General features: G+C 54.6%; 1 protein-coding gene across 1 annotated transcript in view; it reads left to right on the forward strand.

Annotated features, from left to right (window-relative positions):
- MID2 (midline 2) overlaps positions 1–10,716 on the forward strand; it is a 64,691-nt gene extending 53,975 nt beyond the window's left edge. Inside the window, exons 5-10 of the mRNA XM_051630716.1 lie at positions 416–564; positions 1,037–1,164; positions 2,125–2,268; positions 4,356–4,517; positions 7,447–7,654; positions 8,150–10,716. Coding sequence (XP_051486676.1) covers positions 416–564; positions 1,037–1,164; positions 2,125–2,268; positions 4,356–4,517; positions 7,447–7,654; positions 8,150–8,552 — 1,194 coding nt within the window. The 3' untranslated portion in view covers positions 8,553–10,716. The remainder of the gene's footprint in view (positions 1–415; positions 565–1,036; positions 1,165–2,124; positions 2,269–4,355; positions 4,518–7,446; positions 7,655–8,149) is intronic.
- Positions 10,717–16,865: the final 6,149 nt, after the last annotated feature.

Genomic DNA, 16,865 nt, shown 5'->3' on the forward strand with positions numbered 1-16,865 from the left:
TGTGTTGGTGATGGATGGGAGTGAGGAGTGCTAAGCGAGGGTGCCCAGAAGGTGATGCCTGCTGTGCTCCTGGACACCTTTGGCATAAGGAAACCCTGCCCAGGCCTCAGGTATCTTTTATTCCAGTCATTCTGAAAAACAGCATTTCCTGGATGCATCAAACACGTGTCTTTGGAAACCCACCCGAGATGAGATACTGAGGAGCCCACGGGCCTTTCCCACCTGCAAGACAAGTCTAACCCTGAACGTGCACTGCTGCTCCCCCTCCCCAGAGCCTCTGGGGACATTCCCGAGCTGATCCTCTGCTCCTTGCTTCCCTTGAGCAGCCTCTGGCTTAGGGTAGGGTTTCCTCGGGGTGCTTTTCAAGCTACCGCCGGCTTCTGAGCGCCTTTGCTCCCCTCTGCTGCCCCCGCAGGTGATGAAGCTGCGGAAGCTGGCCCAGCAGGTCGCTAACTGCCGGCAGTGTCTGGAGCGCTCCACCGTCCTCATCAACCAGGCAGAGCACATCCTGAAGGAGAACGACCACGCACGGTTCCTGCAGACGGCCAGGAACGTGGCCGAGAGGTGGGCTGGCTCGGGACGCTGGTGGGGTGGCACTGGGGTTGTCCCCTGGTCACAGCTCCCTGCCCAGGGGCATCTGCCCCACCTGCAGCCTCCAAGAAAAGCTGGGCTCAGAGGTGTCCTGGTTCCCATCCTGTGCAGGACAGGAGCTGCGTGGCAGGTCCTAACAAAGCTGAGCATCTGCTGTGGGAGCAAATGTAATTCCTGGGGTGGGGGGAGTGGTGAAATGTCAATCCAAAGGGAGCTTGGTGGGCAGTGGGGGCTGGGACCCCCTTCTCTCTGGGGAAGGTGTCCTCAGACTGGGCCACCCTTCTGGACCAGAGCAATGGTCAGTAGATGTGAGCCCCTTTCCCGATGGGAAGTGCTGGGTGATGGATCTCAGCTGCTTGCACCCGTTCAGTCCCCGTCTCTCCAGCACGGGGTGTGGGGAGCGACGCACCCCGCTGCCTCCTGACGGGCTCTGCTTTTCTTTCAGGGTCGCCATGGCAACCGCATCCTCTCAAGTTCTGATACCAGATATCAATTTTAATGATGCCTTTGAAAACTTCGCTTTAGATTTTTCCAGAGAGAAGAAGCTGCTGGAGGGGCTGGATTATCTGACAGGTGGGTGCAGAGCCGTGCTCCCCGCGGCCCCTCCCTGGGCCCACCGAGGCCTGCTGGGGGGATTTTAAAGCAAGTTGCCTCCCGTTCTCACCAGTAAGAAATGCCCAATTGGCTGTGGCACAGCAGAGGTTGTGCTGTCCCCAGGACATTTCCCTGTCCTCCTGTTTGCACTCTGCTTCTCCTGGGGGGCAGGTAGAAAAGTCCAGAAATCTGGTCAAAAAGTACTTGTGCTGCCCTTTCTGTAGGTCTCTTGGTGCTAAATTAGGAATTCCCATGGACAGAGACCTTGCTGGGCCTGTGGGTGCTGCCCTGGTGGCCCAGGTTAAACACTGCCCTGGCCTGGGGTGGTGCCAGGTGTCCAGGAGCAACCCTGACACAGCCAAATGCTGCTGGAAAACCAGGGGCAGGGATGAAAGCTCTGGAGAAACAAAGTCATCATTACTCACCCAGATCTGATTTTCTTCATTGTGAGGCAGAGCAGCTGCAGGGAAAGACTAATGACAAACTCGGGTCTGGAACAGCTATGGGACAAAATACTTATTCCACAACATGTACTGAGAAATAGGTGGCTTTTGAAGTGGCTTCTCAGCTTGTTTCAGGGTGAGGGTGTCAGACCTGGTGGAAAACCCCTTTTTCTGTTACACCTGAGGGCACACTGGCCCCTGGGTATTTTCTTATCACATTAAAGAATTTAATTAGATGGAAAGAACAATTACAGATCAAATAATAGAATCACAGAATCATAGAATGGTGAAGGTTGGAAGGGACCTTAAAGATCATCAGGTTCCAACCTCCCTGCTATGAGCAGGGACCAGCGACCTAAGGATGAGACGGGTTTTTGTGTCCAGAGCCCCTGCTCTCCACAGGAGCCCGTCTCTGCCCTTCAGGGAGCAGAGAAGCCTTAGGTACAGTAAGGAAAGGAAGCAGAAGCTGAGGGAAGGTGTGACCTTGCTCCCGCAGCGCCCAACCCGCCGTCGGTGCGCGAGGAGCTCTGCACCGCCTCCCACGACACCATCACCGTCCACTGGATCTCGGAGGACGAGTTCAGCGTCAGCTCCTACGAGCTGCAGTACACCATCTTCACCGGCCAGGCCAACTTCATCAGTGAGTCCGCGTGCGCTGGTCGGGTTGGGGGGACCGTGGGTTGGTTCAGAACTATTTCCCAGCCTCAGCAGCAGGGATTGATTCCTCAGGGTGTCTGGAGAGTCACAGAATCACCAAGGCTGGAAAACACCTTTATGACCATCAAGTCCAGCCTATGACCTAACACCACCGCATCTCCAGACCATGGCACTAAGTGCCAGATCCAGCTTTTCCTTGAACACCTCCAGGGATGGTGCCTCCACCACTTCCCTGGGCAGTCCATTCCAATGTCTGGTCATCCTCCATGAGGAGAGGAGTCCTCAAGGTGTCGGAGATACATCCCTGTTATGATTCCTGTAACCCTGCCTTTTTCCTGAAATTGGAGTGGGTTTGTGTTCTGGAGGAAAGTTAACTTATGGGCTGGGTTCTAGGAGCGAGTCCAGGGAAACTGCTGGTTTCATACAAGAAAAAAAATGAAAATGGATGTTTTAATGGGAAAACAAAAATACAGCTTTTGTCCGTCCTGAAGCAGTGCTTTGGAAAAGCACAGCATTCCCACAGCAGGGCTCTTGCAGGAAAGTTTTATCCCTGGTCTTCCTTAGAAGGACTTAACCATTATAGAAAGCACTGACAAAACCCTCCTGTGGATTTCTGGGCTGCTGTCAGTTTATCTCCCTGGTCCTGAGGCCGTCGGTGCTGGGAGCGCAGGGTCACGGCTCAGGAAGGCTGTTACCTGCACTTGACAATATGCAGGGAGCTGCCAGAGAAAGTCATTGCTGGTGACTTTTAGAGCTGATAGAACTTGTGTCCCCAGCCTTTGCCCTCACTTTTGGAAACAAGATGGTTTATTTCCTCTTGGTCAGGTTAGTTACAGGCACTGGGTGCAAAAGCAGCAAAATTTCCCCTGCTCAGCTCCTCCCTACAACATGTCTCCAGCCTTTTGCTCTTCTCTGAAGCCTGGGAGAGCTCAGCAGCCTCCTTGGCTCTGTTCTTCCATAGCCACAGCCTCCATCTCCCCTGCCAGGAGTGTCTTCCTTGGCCATCTTTGGTAGCTCTGCATAGGAGTAAAGAAATCATCAGTTAGTGTCTCGGAGGATAAGATTAATAATATATTGTCACTTGCAGTAGCATAGTCAGGTCTGGGTGATGAGAGGAGAGGTTTGAGTCCTGGCTGAACTCACACTTGAGGAAACACTGGAAATGGTGTGTCAGGCTCACCTAGGAGAGCATGAGGAGGCTTCCATGGAAGGAAATACCTTCTTGAAGAGCACACAGTTGGCCTAGGGAAACCATCCCCTTCGTGCTCTCTTTAAAGCCAAGAGCTCAGCAGGAGTTGGACATTTTTATGGATGATGAAAGCTGCAAGAAAGGGTTTTTAAAAAAATTTGGCAAGAATAGAAGCCCTTAGTCTTCAAGGCCAACCCCTTCATGGTTGTTTTGGGAAAGAAACCTGCTTGGGAGTCCAAGTTGTTCTCAGACTGTTGTTTCTCAGCTGCCTTGTCCAAAGCTGGTCTGTGTCTGCAGGGGAATAACACCTACCAGTGCTTGGCTGAAAGCTGCTCGGGTGGGAGCAGCTCTGCCTGAGGTATGCAAGCAGTATCACATCTGGTTTATTTTCTACTTCAAATAACATTGTTCTGCTCCCCTAGGCCAGCTCCATGTATATTTTAAACCAAATCCAGGCTGACAAGGACTGCAACCTGCCCTTGTCCTCTGGCTGAGAAAGCCACCAGGGATAACTAACCCCCCAGTGTAAGCCTTGGCACAGGAGGTCTGCAGCGTTTCTCCAGCCCTGGCTGGAAGGTGCCACCAGTTGAATTTCTCTGTCTGTCCTTTCCCCATCACTTCCCATGGCAGCATCTCAAGATGCCAGTGCCCACCCCTGGCTTTGCTGTATTGAGCGTTGCCTTTGTGTGATTATAGAAAAGGTTCTTTGAGTTGCTGGGCTTCATCCTCTATGGGAACGCTCCTGCAGGGGCTCCTAACTCCAGGCCGGTGATAAATCAGCCTGAGGGCTGCGTGGTCGGTGAGCTCTGCCTTAGCAACAGGTGGTCTTTGTACCCTGTCCTTTCCTGGGAATAAATTGTTCCCTCTCTCCCGTTCCACAGGTCTGTACAACTCCATGGACAGCTGGATGATCGTCCCCAACATCAAGCAGAACCACTACACCGTGCACGGGCTGCAGAGCGGCACCCGCTACATCTTCCTGGTCAAGGCCATCAACCAGGCGGGCAGCAGGAACAGCGAACCCGCCCGCCTCAAGACAAACAGTATGTGCCCGGGCTGGCTCTGGGGGGTGGGAGAGCTGCTCCCTGCCAGCCCGTGGCTCCTGGCAGCCTGGTGGAGACCCTGGGTTATCTCAATTATTTAACATGCCCGTCTGAGTTGGTGTGTCATCTCCTTCCCTGCCTCGAGGGATGGGCTCCTGCTGCTCCGCACAGTGCTGGGGCTCCCATCAGCTCCATGCTCCCATCAGAGTCCATCCCCATGGGTTTCCAGGACCACTGGGGTTTTGAGAGATTGTGAAGGTCCGTCCTTCTGGGTGCTTTACATCACTGGACTTTTTGGGGCCAATGAGTGGAGTCCTGGGGCAATCGTGTGCTGGTGCTTTGCTCACGGTGGGTTGCAGTTCTGAGGAGCCATAAGGAGACTGAGCAGTGCCTGTGAGCAGCGGGGGGAACTCTGCAGCCATGTGCAAAGCCACATCACCCCAGGGAGGGTTGAAGGTGCTAATGGAAACACAAGTGAGGTTGAATCACAAATGAGGGCAGCAGAGCAGGACCGTCCTGGCAGGGGGGAGTTCCTGGGTTTGCAAGGGGAGGGGGTAGCAAATACCCCGGGGCTGTTGGCACTTGCTGCCTGGGGGACATCACAGGACAGAGAATGAAATGGGGAGGGAGAAATCAGTGGCTCTCGGGGCTTTGCCCACAGCCCCTGCTCCATGGCTGGGTCTCCTGATGCTGACTGAGGCCATCCCTGCCCAGCCCCAGTGAGCACAGCCCTCCCGTGTGCCTCTTTAGTCCTCCTGTGTGGCTCCTTAGCCCTCCCGTGTGCTCCTTGCCTGATGTTGCCATCACTCCTGCCTTGACTGGGCTTTCGAGCTGATTTATCACCTTTGCGTTTGTGCAGCTCTAAAGCATATGAAATTAAGTAAAGGTGGTGGGGCTGGAGAGGAGCTGCCAAGAGGCATAATCTAATGCTGCCTTGTTTATTAAAAACGTGTCCCTCCTGCTGTGGCTGTCTTTAGGTGCCTCCCCGTGCTTTGAAAGGTGCTGGCTCGGGAATAAGACCCGGGCGCAGGACGGGGCTGCGGGGTGGTTTTCCTTGGCAGCAGCTCTTGCAGTCGGGGTTTGCTCTTTGGATGCCTTAACTGAGTGTCAGTCGTGCTGCTAGGAGCTCCTTGTTGGAGATGAACTCAATTTAGGAGATTGAATAAGAGCCCAATCAAGTTTTGAACTCCCCTGGTTGCACGGCAGCACCTGCAGCAGCTTCCCGTGTGTTTGCAATGTCAAGCAAGCCTCACCTGGAGCACTGCACAGGTTGTTGTGTCTGGTCCTGGGTTTGGATGTGCCAGGAGCTGCTTTCTGAAGGCTGGGTGACCGAGGAACTGGTCCCAGCAGCTCCTGCTCAGGCCACGGGAGGGATTGATGCATGGAGCTACTGGGCAGGCGTCCTTTGCTGCTGGGTTGACATTTATCTGCAGCTCACAGAAAAGTCTTTAGGGAAACTTACAAACATTTTATTTAGGAATATCTATGTGTATGATACCTGTTTTCTTTCTGCAGCCATCCTCAGAGCACAGGGGTTGCTTTGGGATGTTTGCTGCTCACCCTTGGGGTGGCCCCGTCTGGAGCAGCCACTGCAGCCCCGGCCCGTCCTTCCCAGCCCTTTCCCTTCCTCTCTGCCATTATGTGGCAACCGGGCTTTCCCCTTTTCGAGGCAGCAGTTAGAAGACAGTGCACACTTTTCAACTGCTGCAACCTTGGCAGAAGTGTCAGCAGCTTGATGAGGAGATGGGCCGAGGAGCATATTTCACAGCCCTCTTCCTGCTCCTGAGGGGATGTGTGGAGAGGTTCCTTCAGCTCCAGAAGGTCACTGTCAGGACACACTGGTTTCTGTGGCATCAGTGCTGTCAGTGCTGGCACAAAATCTGCATTCCCAAACTGCCCGAGCTGAAGAGCTGGGAGAATAGTTTTGGTTTAGTGACAGAGAGAAATCTTACTTTGCCGAGTCTGGGCCTGAGGATGTCTTGTTTATTAGCAATTGTCCAAAAGTGGATGGAATTGCCAAAATGCAGGGGCAATTCACACTCTGGTTAGTAAATAAAGTGCAGGGAAGGTGGTTTTTACGGTCCTTGCCTTGATGGCCGCAGGCTGGTCTTGTTCTCACTCACACTTCCCTCTCTTCCCCAGGTATGTCCCTCCTGGTGAGACCTCCAGGGCTGTACGGGGTGGCTCACAGCCACATCCCCTTGCCTGAGCACCCTCCCTCCTGCACCTCTTCCTGGGGCAAACAGCAGCATGCAGAGCCAGGGTGGCAGGAGCCCTTGCAGCTCCTGGGGAGCTCCACCAGCCAGCTCCTCGCTCTGCCCACCCCGTGTTCCTGGCGCTGCTGTCCTGCTTCATTAACCTTGAACATTTTCCTGGAGCAGGGCTGGCCGCCCTCTCCTCCCTCTTTGCTCCTGCACACCCAAGGCCAGTCAGGATTTCCTCCCCTCTGCTCAGACACTGCAACACTTGTGACTTTGCAGGGAAAGGAAGTGTAATTAAGCTGATTAACCCCCCTGGAGGGTGCTGCTTGCTGTGTCCAGCCCTGGAGCTGGCCTATTTCTCATGGCTCTCAAGCCCCATGCAGGCACTGTGAATGGATGAACCAGTGAGGGCTGCAGGGCTGGAGACCTTCTTTGGCAGTGGAAAAGGGCTGCAAAACTTTGGGCACGCATGCTATGGCATGTGATAGCAGCCCATGCACTGTGGGGAGCAGTTGGCATTGGCTGCTGATGGGGATTTGGGGATGAGCTCCATGCTGCAGCCCTGCTCTGTGACTCAGTGTTGTTACACCACTGTCCTCAGCTGGTGGGGAAACCTTTGGCTCATGGAAGACGTCCAGAGGGCCTGGGGCAGACATTCCCTGGCACGTTCTGCCTACACTGTGATAGTAACAAACATAAATCCTAATTTGTGTCTCCTGTTCTAACAGGTCAGCCTTTTAAGCTAGACCCCAAGATGGCTCACAAGAAGTTGAAGATCTCCAATGATGGGCTGCAGATGGAGAAGGACGAGAGCTCCTTGAAGAAGAGCCACACACCTGAGAGGTTCAGTGGGACAGGGTGCTACGGCGCGGCAGGCAACGTCTTCATCGACAGCGGCTGCCACTACTGGGAGGTGGTGGTGGGATCCTCGACCTGGTAGGCAGCACTGTTCCCTTCTTTCCCTCTCCTAGAAGCCCTCAGTTGTCCCCAGAGATGCTGTGGGACACATTAGGGTTAAGGGCCAGGGTTTTGGCAGAGCTGCTCATGGGCAGGGAGTTGGTCAAGACCTTAAGTCTGGGTGTCTGTGGCTTCCAAGAGGTTTATGAGTTTCTCCTCTCTGCCAGAAGCTTTTGGGTTGGGTGGCATGGTGAAGCATGTATCATTCCCCTCAGCTGCTGAACCTGCTAGAGACTGCCAGGCCTCAAATCTCACCCAACAGCAGGGCAGAGGTGCAGCAGGAGGCTGTATGGGGAGGGAGTGATACTTTTCTCTAGCCAGAGCTCTGCAAGGGCCTTCTCAGTCACCTGAAGCTGTTGCTGTGCTGATTCCACAGTCAGATGCACTTAAAATTTGTGGCCAGCAGCCATCGGGGCTGGGCTTCATCCTGCCCGAGGCTGGAGGTCACTGAGTGCAGCTTCTCCTCTCCTGCAGGTACGCCATCGGCGTGGCTTACAAGTCGGCCCCCAAGAATGAGTGGATCGGGAAGAACTCCTCATCTTGGGTCTTCTCCCGCTGCAACAACAACTTTGTGGTGAGGCACAACAACAAGGAGATGCTGGTGGAGGTCCACCCCCAGATGAAGCGCCTCGGCGTCCTCCTGGATTACGACAACAACGCGCTCTCCTTCTACGACCCGGCCAGCTCCCTCCACCTCCACACCTTCGAAGTCTCCTTCATCCTACCAGTATGTCCCACCTTCACCATCTGGAACAAATCCTTGATGATCCTCTCGGGTCTGCCTGCCCCGGACTTCATAGATTACCCAGAGCAGCAGGAGTGTAACTGCAGGCCGCAGGAGTCCCCGTACGTGTCAGGGATGAAAGCCTGTCACTAGGCTCCCCAGCCCTGCCCGTGCCCCGCCGGTGGGCGCCGGTGGTCGGAGCCAGACGCCGGAAGCTGCCGTGCCAGGGAGCCCGGGACATTCCAGTGCCCTGGCACCTTCCCACACGCAGCCCGGTGTTGTTTTAAGGGGAAAGAGGAAGAACCTCTGACCGCGGCTGAAAATAAACTCCCGTTGGCGAGCTCCGCTTGTGTGAGTGCGGCTTGTGCAGCTCCCACCCCCGAGCCGATCGGCACCTGGATGGTTTTGTCGTCCCCTGAGGGCTGGAAAGGCTGGGGCAGGTTTTCAGGTGATCTGAGGCGCTGCTGTGGTTTGGGGGACATCTTGTGTTTCCCTACAAGGCACAGGTTGGAGCAGGAGGGATTGGCTTTCTGGAGCCTGCTGGTGGCTTGTCTTGAGAGCCAGGTGGTACCTGAGCTTCACCTTCTGGGGATGACTTTCCGTTTGGCTGAAGTCTGGTAGCTTCTCTGGTGTGGCAGAGAATTGCACGGACCCCTCACACTTGGCGAGTGCTGGCATTGGGTGGGTGGTGGTTACATGGTGGATGGTGGTTACACAATGGATGGTCTGTGAGAGCGAGGGCGGTGCTGAGGATGGTCCCACCACCTCTCCCTGATGCTGCTTCCCAACACTGGATCTGCCTGGCTGTGCCCGCTACATGTGGCTGTGCATAGACCTCCGTGGGTTTCATGTCTGGTGTCCCTGCAGAAATAACACACCTCCCTGTGCTTAGCAGAGGATCAGGTCCTGCCCAAAGATCTCTGTGCTTTATGACCCAACATCTCAATTTCTTGGCTTGTTCTCCACCTTGGTGTGGGTGTGGAGCCATCCTGTTTGCTCTGTGTCAAAGGACTGAGTCTGTCCCAGGGGCTCCAGCCCCGGGCTGCTGGGAGCTCTTTAGCTGCCACCAACCACAAGCACCAAGTCCTCTGGCCAAGCTTCATTGTCACTCTCTGGTCAAATACACGGCAGGATGCTGGGAATGGCGAGGAGGTCAGGCAGCGTGGTGGTTCGTGGTGTTTGAAAAGCCCTGTTTTCTCCTCCGGCTGTGTCGTGGTGGCTCGGTGGCATTGCATGGCGACGTCAGGCTGAGGCCTCTGAGCTCTGCCAGCCTTCTCCTTTCGTTTTTTTGGACCCTGCTGATAGGGAACTACCTCAAAGCCCAGCCTCAGGGGAGGTGGCCAGCTCAGGCACTGGGCTGGTTGAACTCGGTGGGAGCTGCTGGGCCCTGGCCCAAAGTGGGTGCTCCCCACTAGTGACCCAGCCAGGGCACACTGGTCGTGAAGCCTGGTGGTGGCACCTGCCAGCCTGTAGCTTTGTCCAGGGCAGCATGTGTAGAAAGAGCCCGTTTCTCAGCACAATGTCCTGCGCTTTAGCTGGGTGACATTTTTGGTGAGGCTGCAGGAAGGGAGGCTGGTGCCACCTGTGGGGACGGGACCTGCCACCTGCACTGCCACGCCAGCAGCCGCGTCCCTCTGATCCTGGCCGCTGTCCCCAGGTGCTGGGCAGGGGTGGCAGGACCGCACGTCCCTCCCGAGGGGACAGAGCGGATCATTCGCTTCCCCCGCCCCGGCGGCCGGGGGGGGACGTGGCAGGGTCGCGCCTGATGAAATTGCACTAACGGCGGTGGGACCCCCTCCCCCGCCGCGTACGTCGGGAGGGCGAAGCGGGAACCCCCGGGGCGCCGCGGGCGGGTCGAGGCTGGGAGCCCTTTCCCCGTCACCCAGATTTTCCTCTGCTGGCTCTGGGGACGCGAAGCACCCCCCGGTGTCGCTGAGCCCCCCAGCCAGCCGGTCCCCCGGGCTGAACCCGCCTGGTGACTGATGACGCGGCGGCCCTGGCAGCCAATCGCGGCCCGCGGGCTCCGCAGCCCTGCGTTATGAATGACCGCGTTTCCCACGGCCTTGGGGGGCAGGACACGGGTGGGGGGCCGGGGGGCGGCTGCGGGCTCCTCTGCTCCCGGTGACTCGGCTGTTTGGTCTTGGGATGTGGTGAATTCCCAGTTACTGCCCGACTCCTCTGTAACATCCTTGTCCGGGCTCTGCTCTTGGGGGGCTGTTCTTCCTGCTACGGTTTTTCCCTTTTATGTTGGATTTGTTGGTTTGGGTTGGTTTGGGGGGTTTCTTTTCGGTTTTTTTTGCAACTTCTTTGTTAATGTCTGTATATATATATATATATAAAAATATAATATAATATATATACATTACTGGATATGTCTGTGTGTGGCAGAGATTGTGACGTCCCTGGCCCTGGGATGCTCTTTGGCCATCAGGGCTGGTGTTCCCCAAACCTCTGGCAAAATGCAGACTGTAACCCTCGGGGTGACCGGGTCACGGGAGTAGCAATAAATCAGCAGCACAAAGGAAAGGCCTTGAGGGGGGGTGGGCCGGGCTGGGGGTGGGCAGGCAGCCGGGGGGTCCGGGCTGGCCGGGATGAGCGGCTGATGGGAATCATGGCCGGGGTGGAGCGGATGGGGACGAGACGTTGCTGTGACAGACAGAGCCCCAGCACCACACAAGGTGAGTGTTCATCCCAAGCTCCAAGAAGTCAGCAGGACCAGGAGCTGCTGGGAAGCACCAGCCTTTGGAAAGCCGAGGTCCCGGGGGGCTGCGAATCAAACCCGCCCTGTCCTCCCGGCACAGCCGGTGAAGGGAAACTCCACACCAGCACCCGGAGATTGCTTTATTGTCCGTGTAATGACTGCATTAATCAGGGAAATGAGATGTGCCTGAGAGGTGGCAGGGAGGCACAAGGGATCCTCTGAGGCTTCACACAGCTGAACTTCATTAGCCTGGCCCTGAACCTGCATCTCCAGGACAAACCACAGGAGCAGGGCGTGGTCCTGCTGGGATGAGGAGCACCAGGAGCAGGGCATCATCCCAGTGGGATGAGGAGCACTGGGATAGCCTGGGTGAGACTCTCAGAAAGCCCCGGCACAAGATGCTCATTCCAGCCCCTTGGCAAGCCAGGGGATATGGTCCAGGGCTCTCCAGCTGCAGTTCCTGGAAGCCAGAGGAGGTTTTACCCTGTAAAAATGATGTAATTGCTCATCAGCTTTATTTTTACAAGGCTGGTGCAAGTAAGAGAGCAGGATGGAGCGTTTTCCTCTTCTTGCTTTATTTGGCACATTTCTCCATTAACCTCTGGTTTCTAGGAAACGATATTTCTTGTTGATGGGCACCTGTGACAGTCAATTTAAAACCATTACTGACATGGCAGGCTGCTTCATAGAAAGAAAAGACTGTGCTGAGATGAAATGAGCTTTCTAGGAATGCGCTTTTGAGCACACAAGGCTTCAATGTCACAAGTGCCACAAATCAAACTAAAAATTGCTTCCTCATGCCAGCCAGGAGGGGAAAAAACATCAGGCTGCAAGCTGCTGGGGTAACAAAGGTGGCTGTGGGTCTGTCTCTGAGGGCTTGGCTTGGCTGAGGATGGGGCACCCAGTGTGGAGGGGCTGAGACACACCTGGAGACCCCCAGCTCTGAACAGGGGGGCAGCAGAAGGCTGGTTTCCAAGCTGTTGCATGGCTTTGGGAAGGGTGGTGGCACATTTTGGGGAAGGTTGATCTTGGCTTTTTATGTTTTTATTTCCTCTGGAGTACAGGAAACAGGAAATTCAACAAAATGCCTTTGCCAAAGCTCAAAAATCCTACTGACTTCATGGAAGCCCTAGGGCTTCACCCCTTCCCTGGGAAGCTGCAAAGCAAAGAGACAGGACGAATTACTATTTTTACACAGCAAGTGACATCAAGAGACAGCCTCATCTGTTCCTGTCTACTAATGTCAGTGGCTTGCACTGAGATGTGATAATCCCAGCCAGGAGTACAAAGCTGCAGCCCCTCTATTCATGAATGAAAATTCCTTCAACTGGTGAATTCACTCCAGGTTAAAAAAAAAAAAAAAATCAACAGTTTAATAAATGAAGAGAACAGAAAATTACACCCCTGAGCCATTCATAGACTGCATGGGTGAAGTGATTGATAGTGTCTGTGCTACATTATCTGAACTGGCCCCAAATTAGTCCTCCTTAATAGAAGTCTAATTGAGAATTTAAATACTCATCCGAAGTACCAGCCCCTAAAAGTGACTGTTCTTGATCACCAGACATGGCAAAGCAAAGCTTAACATTGCAGGAAAATTCTCCTGGCCTGCCTATGGAATGATGGATGATCCATGGACCAAGCCCAAGGGGGGCAGGGTCCCCACCACAGCCCAGCCTCCCCCCACCCAAGGGTTGTTTTCCTCTTGGGGTCCCAGAGACTCACCAACAAAACACGAAGCATCACCCAGAAGCAGCAGCCCGAGCACCCACAGCCAGGAGCTGGGGCAGGACACAGGTGGTGGACACTGTGTCAGGAGAGCTGGGAGCAATTCCTGATGGGACATGGAGCTGAAGAAACACGTGTGGACCCACCTGGAAAAGTGCAGCCAGGACTGCCTGCCAGCTGATGGGTGGCATTTGTGAAGCTGATATGGCCCCTTCTCCTGAGAATCCCTCCTCGAGGCTCCCGGCGGCATCCTGCCTGCTCCCGCTCCGCGCGGTCAAGGCAGGAGCAGCAAAAAGCCTGTTAGATGGAAAGGAGCCCAGTTCTCCATGGCAACCAGCAAGAACTGGGTCAGCTGCAGGATGCAGGGAGGGAAGAGGTCCCAGGAGTTTTGGAAGTAAACAGGCAGCCAGCAAGGCACTGAGAGCTGGGGGAGTGGGAGCACCCAGAGCGCTGGGTACCCAGGACCTCCCAGGAACCAAGTCACAGCTCCCATCCCACACAGCACATGGGGGTCCCCCAGCCCTGCCTGAGTCCTGGGGGACAGCAGATCCCCAGGGCAGGGGAGAGGCAGTGCCAACTCCAGAGGGTGCCCCTGGAGCCAACCCCAGCTGCACCCAGCGGGGGCTTGGCAGGGCAGCACAGACATCCCTCTGTGGCCATGGGCTTCTGCCTGGCTTCCCAGCAGCTATGCCCAGAAATGTGTCCTTCCCTCTCCTTCTCACCAAGTGCCTTCTTTTCACCTGCTTTCCTGTGTCTGCTGATGGAGTCTGGCCCCTTTCATTTACCAAGGTAAGTGGGCTGACACCCTCACCAGGGCTGTGCCTTCAGCTGCTGGGCTTGGCAGCGGCCACGAGGGAGCATCTCCACTTCAGGCTGATCCAATGCTTTAGGTGACACTTGGGCTCTGATATTTTATGTATCGCAAATGTGGCAGTCACTTGTCAGATCTTTGCCCTTCACTTGTCTTTGAAACCCCTCTGGTGTGTTCCCAGCTGTCTCGGTATGTGACCTTGATGGGAATAACTGCTCTCAAGTAGCATCTTCATTTGTAAAACGAGCTACTTAATCCTGCTCTACCTGATAATGAATTAAACACACTCTTTTACATTTACCAAGCACCTTGAGAATGGAAGGGAAGTGCTGCTGATGACAAAGGTGGTGTCATCTCAGCTTGATGGTGATGGCACGAGCACACAGCAGCCTCCCTCGTGGATGCTGCCAAGCCCAGCAGCTGAAGGCACAGCCCTGGTGAGGGTGTCAGCCCTCTTACCTTGGTAAATGAAAGGGGCCAGACTCCATCAGCAGACACAGGAAAGCAGGTGAAAAGAAGGCACTTGGCTCAGTGTGGGTGAGAAGGAGAGGGAAGGACACATTTCTGGGCATAGCTGCTGGGAAGCCAGGCGGAAGCCCATGGCCAGAGATGCTCGTTTTGTGGCAATGCCAAGGTGCAGAAACTCTGTCCCAGGGTCGAGCACAGCTTGGAGCAGACCTGGGAGAAGGTCTTGTGATAAGTCTCTGCCCCTCTGGACAGGTAATTGCCTGGTCCAGCCACAACCAGGAAACAGCTTCTTGGACCTCCTTTCCTGAAAGCCACCTTCTTAACTTGGGCTTCACCACTGCTCTAGATGCCAGGTGCACCCGGGAGCTGCTGGTCAAGCCATGGACCTGGGCCAGTGGAAACAAAGGTAGTGAAGGAATTTGTAATTAAATTGCCATTAGATGGGTAACAGATTGTCTGGCAGCTGACAGTGAGTGAAAATCTCCATTCTGTCATGTTTTATCAGCATGAAAACCATTTGCAAGTGCTCTAATTACATTCCTAATTGCCAATGTGATTAGGGACCTGCAGCTGTTCATTAAACGTGTGTCACCCTCAGCCAGCAATCTGTAGGAGAGAATATTTAATCAATTGAATAGCACACTGGATGAGGAGATGGACAAGCCTGGAAGATGAGTGAGAAGCAGGGGAGCTCTGCACCAAAAGGAGCTCAGGGTGATCATCTTCCTCCAGCTCTGGGCACTGTCATACAACCTCTTTTAGAAACTTAATAAGTAGCATCATTAAAAAAACAGGTTTCTGTCCATGCTGCTCCCAGGGGAACTCTCCTGCACTCATGGACAAGACTTAACTTCTAATTTTTATCTTCTAGCAGGCTCTGCTCCTAGTCAAGAAGACAGTGTGCTCCCTCTCACCTGCTTCCTTCGGTCCTTCCTGGCTCTTTCCCCAGTGACAGATGGTGACCAGAGCTGGCCCAGCTCACACCTGGAGAAGGATGGAGGCTTCAAGGTGCTCAGCTCCTTCCCCTGATACTGCATCCCTCTTGGCAACACTTCCACCCTCTCTTCTTCTTTCTAAAAACATAGAATCATAGAATTATTTTAGTTGGAAAAGATCAGTCCAACCAGCTGAGATGTGCTGGGCTCCCCCATGGTCAGCACCAGGTAGGGCTCAGCACTGTGGTCTCAAACTGACCCAACTGCCAGGGACAGGACAAACCCTCCAGCTGTTTCTATGTAGGACCAACAGGGCTTGCCCACATAGGCCCAGCTCCCCCTCATACCCAGCTGGGTTTGTCCTGTCCCTGCACCCAGCCCAGCAGAGCAGGGAACCCCTTGGCTCCCTGAGCTGGTGGCTACCAAACCACCTGCTGCTGGCCCACGCTGAGGGGTGAGGTGTGCTGGCCTCTGTGGCCAGCTGCCAATACAGCCACACCAACAGGGCCGTGCCAGCATGCCCCCAGGAGAAGATCTGCTGCAGGTCTGAAATGAAGGTTTCACTTGCAATGTACATAAGAGTGCATCCAGATCAGCTTCAAGTTTAACATAGTCTGGTGCCTTAAAATATTCTCGGTCACAACAGGGAGAGTCATAGGAGGCTTCACCTTAACCCCCCTTTAATTTCTACTTAAGAAAATGTCACTGTGGATGTTTAATAAGAATTAATTCTGGGTTTTGTACAGTTACTTTCAATTAAATAGTCCATGTTTCCTGACTCTTCAAACAGACACTAAGGCACATTGAATCCTGTTTCCTATTCATTAACTCCAGCTCAGTGCCAGAGCTGGCAGGGCTCAGCCAAGAGGTCTCAGCCTTCATCCCTCAGCTGCAGAGGGAGGAGGAGGAGGAGCTGCCAAGGCTTGGAGCTCCCAGGGCTCCAGCTCAGCCTGCACATCACTTCAGCCACAACATCCAGGCAGGGTGTGAAGGATGTGGGGCTCCCCAGGGTCATCTGTGAAGATGCAATGGTCTGTTAAATTGTTTCTGTGCCATTAGCTATTGGCTTACAGGGAAGCCATCCGGGATGTGGCTCATTCTCCTTTCTTGGGGAAAGGGGAAAAATACCCACTCTGCACATTCGAAGGACATAACCAACTGTATCTGCTTTCCAGGTTCACTTCCAACACAGCTGAGTCAGTGCTCCATAAAAAGACTTGAGCAGGGCCAGGCTGAGGGAAATGACAGCCCAGAGTGTCTCACTACCATCCTCTGAGGACAGGCAGCCTGGCCCAGATGGGCTGGGGAGATCTGCAAGTCTCCCCTTCCTGGTCATATTGTCCTCCAGCTTTAAATACAGGTCCCAGAAAGGGTCCCTCCAGCCTTGCCCTGAGGGCCTTTCCCCAGGCAGACACCCTGGTCACCAGAGCAGTGGCCACACAGGACCAGCCCGTCTATGACTAGGAAGCTTTGGGTGAAGCCTGCTGCTCCCAGACATCCCCCAAGGCAGGTCAGGCCCTCCCTGCTGAGCCCTGTGCTTTACTGCAGAGCCAATTATTCCTCCTTTCATCTTGTTGCGTTGGGTCTTTTCCTCCCTGCCTACGTGCAGTGCTTTGCACTTGTTATTGAATTTTCCATTTTAGTCTATTTTTTCCACATGTGTTGATTATTCTGAGTGCTCAACCTGCTTCTCCCGCTGCCATCCTGCCCCCCTCCCCTGGCAGACTCCTCTCCCCTCCCCTGGCAAAGGGCCATTTGGCCAAACCCCTTTCCCTGTGACACTGCTGGGGTGACAGTTTGGGCTGCTGGTCCCTGCCCAAACC

Source organism: Apus apus, chromosome 12 (assembly GCF_020740795.1).
Source record: "Apus apus isolate bApuApu2 chromosome 12, bApuApu2.pri.cur, whole genome shotgun sequence".
Lineage (NCBI taxonomy): Eukaryota > Metazoa > Chordata > Aves > Apodiformes > Apodidae > Apus > Apus apus.